General features: G+C 46.0%; 1 protein-coding gene across 3 annotated transcripts in view; it reads left to right on the forward strand.

The window, feature by feature from the left end:
- fam13b (family with sequence similarity 13 member B) overlaps positions 1-2,500 on the forward strand; it is a 70,542-nt gene that overhangs the window by 66,923 nt on the left and 1,119 nt on the right. For all 3 annotated transcript variants that reach the window (XM_061047592.1, XM_061047593.1, XM_061047594.1), the window contains 2 exons: positions 89-190; positions 458-2,500. The exon at positions 458-2,500 is cut by the window's right edge and continues 1,119 nt beyond it. In XM_061047592.1, coding sequence (XP_060903575.1) covers positions 89-190; positions 458-581 — 226 coding nt within the window. In that variant the 3' untranslated portion in view covers positions 582-2,500. The remainder of the gene's footprint in view (positions 1-88; positions 191-457) is intronic.

The following is a 2,500-nucleotide window of genomic DNA, read 5'->3' on the forward strand; positions in this document are numbered from 1 at the left end:
ATTTTTAAAGAAGTTGCAGCTCAGTATGAACCAAACTTTAATATCATTTCCGTGTGTTTTAACCGTCCTGTCACCCATCACGCTTCAGGCCAGAGCTGCTGGAACAGCTGTGGAAGGCCAGAGCAGAGAAGAAGAAGCTGAGGAAGACCATCCGAGAGTTTGAGGAAGATTTTTACCAGCGAAACGGAAGGTAAGGGGGAGACGACACCAAACTCTGTACACACAAAGCCTGTTGTATGAACATGCAGATACCTTTTTAAAAAATGTTAATCAACCAAACTCTGATTTTAATCCATCAAATTAGAGAAATAACATTTAATTATCTGAGATTATCATTCAGCCTTTTGTTTTGGTTAATAAGTCATCATCATTTTCATCAGTGTGGGATCAGCCTTTGTGTCCGTTTGTCTCCATAAATACTAAATGTCTTCTCCTCCGTCTCCGCCCTCTGCTGCAGGAATGTCCAGAAGGAGGACCGGGTCCCGAAGCTGGAGGAGTACAGAGAGTACAAGAGGATCAAGGCCAAACTCCGCCTCCTGGAGGTTCTGATCAGCAAACAGGATTCCTCCAAATCCATCTAGACCCCCCCCCCCCCCCCCCCCCCTCAGAGACCGAACGTCACTGCCGCGAGGACCCGCCCTCATCAGTCCGTCAGACGTCACACCACAAACCACGGGGCGCTCAGCATCCCTCAACGTCTCATCAAGACGAGCGGAGGACGCCCACTCGGACTTCAACACGTGCTGCATTCATGTCGGGGAGGAAACAGAATAAAAGTGACAAATATTTACCGTCTTTCACCTCGACCTGCAGTTTGACAAATGACTTTGATTCATGACTCAGACCAGGAAAAGACGAAGCAACGAGTGAGTCAGTAAAAAACAAACAGCTCTACGTCGTCGTCGTCTCATCAAATACGGACGACCTTTGATTTGAATCATCGCTCTAATTTGACAAATCATGTGATCAAACATGTCAAAGAAATGTTTGAGCTGCTTTTGGACGGATCGGGCCGCTCTTTAAAAAAGTGACAAACGTTAGACGGGCATTTTTACAACTTTTTCCCCGTGTCATGAATGCAGCACCAACACCAGTTCACCTTCTAGAATCACGCCTGTCTGCCACAGCTGCTCACCGCTGCCTCGTCTGACTTCATTAAAAAAAACACATGAAGAAGAAGAAAAGGAATCATCGTCTTCACCTGAACTGTGTTTGTGTTCGGCGGCGGCGGCGTCGTGGTCGGACGCTCCGCTCACGACTCGTCGACTTCTGAGAAGAAAACGACCAAACTTTCAGAAACTTTTCTTTTGTTGTTGTTCTGTTTTTTCTTTTTTTCTTTCACTCTGAGGAATTTCATTGGACAGCTCGAGGACTGGCATTTCAGACACTCACACAGACTTTTCTTTTTCTTTTTGTTTGGCGTCCACGTCCGCCTCACTTAAGGGAGTCAACATTTGTGGCGTCTTCGGTGCGAGGCGACTCGTTCTTTTTTTTTTTCTTAAGCGTCCCGGATGTTTTCACCTTCTGACTGATTTTAAAAACTCATTCACCTTTTTTCAAAAACAAGTTCATGTGGTTATTGTTCAGGTAACGTGTACACACACACACACGTTGGAGAGACGCTACTGGTCACCGTGATGAAAGAGAATCTGCGTTCCAGTTTGACCTCGGAGCTGTTTGAGAGACTGTTGTTCATCGTTTTTTAAAATGTCCTCTCCTTTGGCATCACCAGGTTGTCGTAGATCATCAAATGTAAAACTGTTTCCCATGAGCCTTTGCAGAAACGCTGCCCTCCAGAGAGGCGGAGTCAGTGGAAAAGTTTGTAAACACAACATTCAAACTAAGCCCCTCCTCCTCCTGGGCTCAACACACGCCCCCTGCAGGACGTAGTGTGTACGTTTACTGCTTGTACCTACACTTCAATCTGAAATGTATCCACTCCTAAACTCACCTGCTGCGCTCTCATTGGCTGGAGGAAACACACCAGCTCCGCCCAGAAATGTCCCGAGTCAACCAGAACAAATCAGAACAGTAAAATCCAGTCAGAGGACAGAGTCTCTGCAGACACAGTCACCACCACACATGTACGGAGGCCCAGAAGGGACAATGGAGCAGCTTCACTTTAGGAGAAGTCTGTGTTTTATTTTGAAGGAACGAGCTGCTGACTCAGCGTTACACTGAAGGTGCTCATGGGAAACAGTTGTTCTCAGATGAGGAGATTTTCTAACGTTGATGGATTTGTTTGCTCTCTCTTCTTTTCTGTGTTTTTTTTTTTTTTACTCGTCTCTTCATTTGTTCCGTTCGCTGCATTGAGGTGTTTCAGATTCTGAGGGATTTTTTAAAAAGGTGTGATAGTCGCCGAGGAGAGGAGAGCCAGTATCTGGTCGACTTTGCTTCTGCTGCTTCTCTGAAAGCATAAAAAAAAAGAAAAAGGAATTGTGGGGGTTAGGGTCTTTCTCTCAGACGTTGCTGTGCAGCTGTCTGATCAGGTCTCTGAAGG

Source organism: Labrus mixtus, chromosome 10 (genome assembly GCF_963584025.1).
Source record: "Labrus mixtus chromosome 10, fLabMix1.1, whole genome shotgun sequence".
NCBI lineage: Eukaryota > Metazoa > Chordata > Actinopteri > Labriformes > Labridae > Labrus > Labrus mixtus.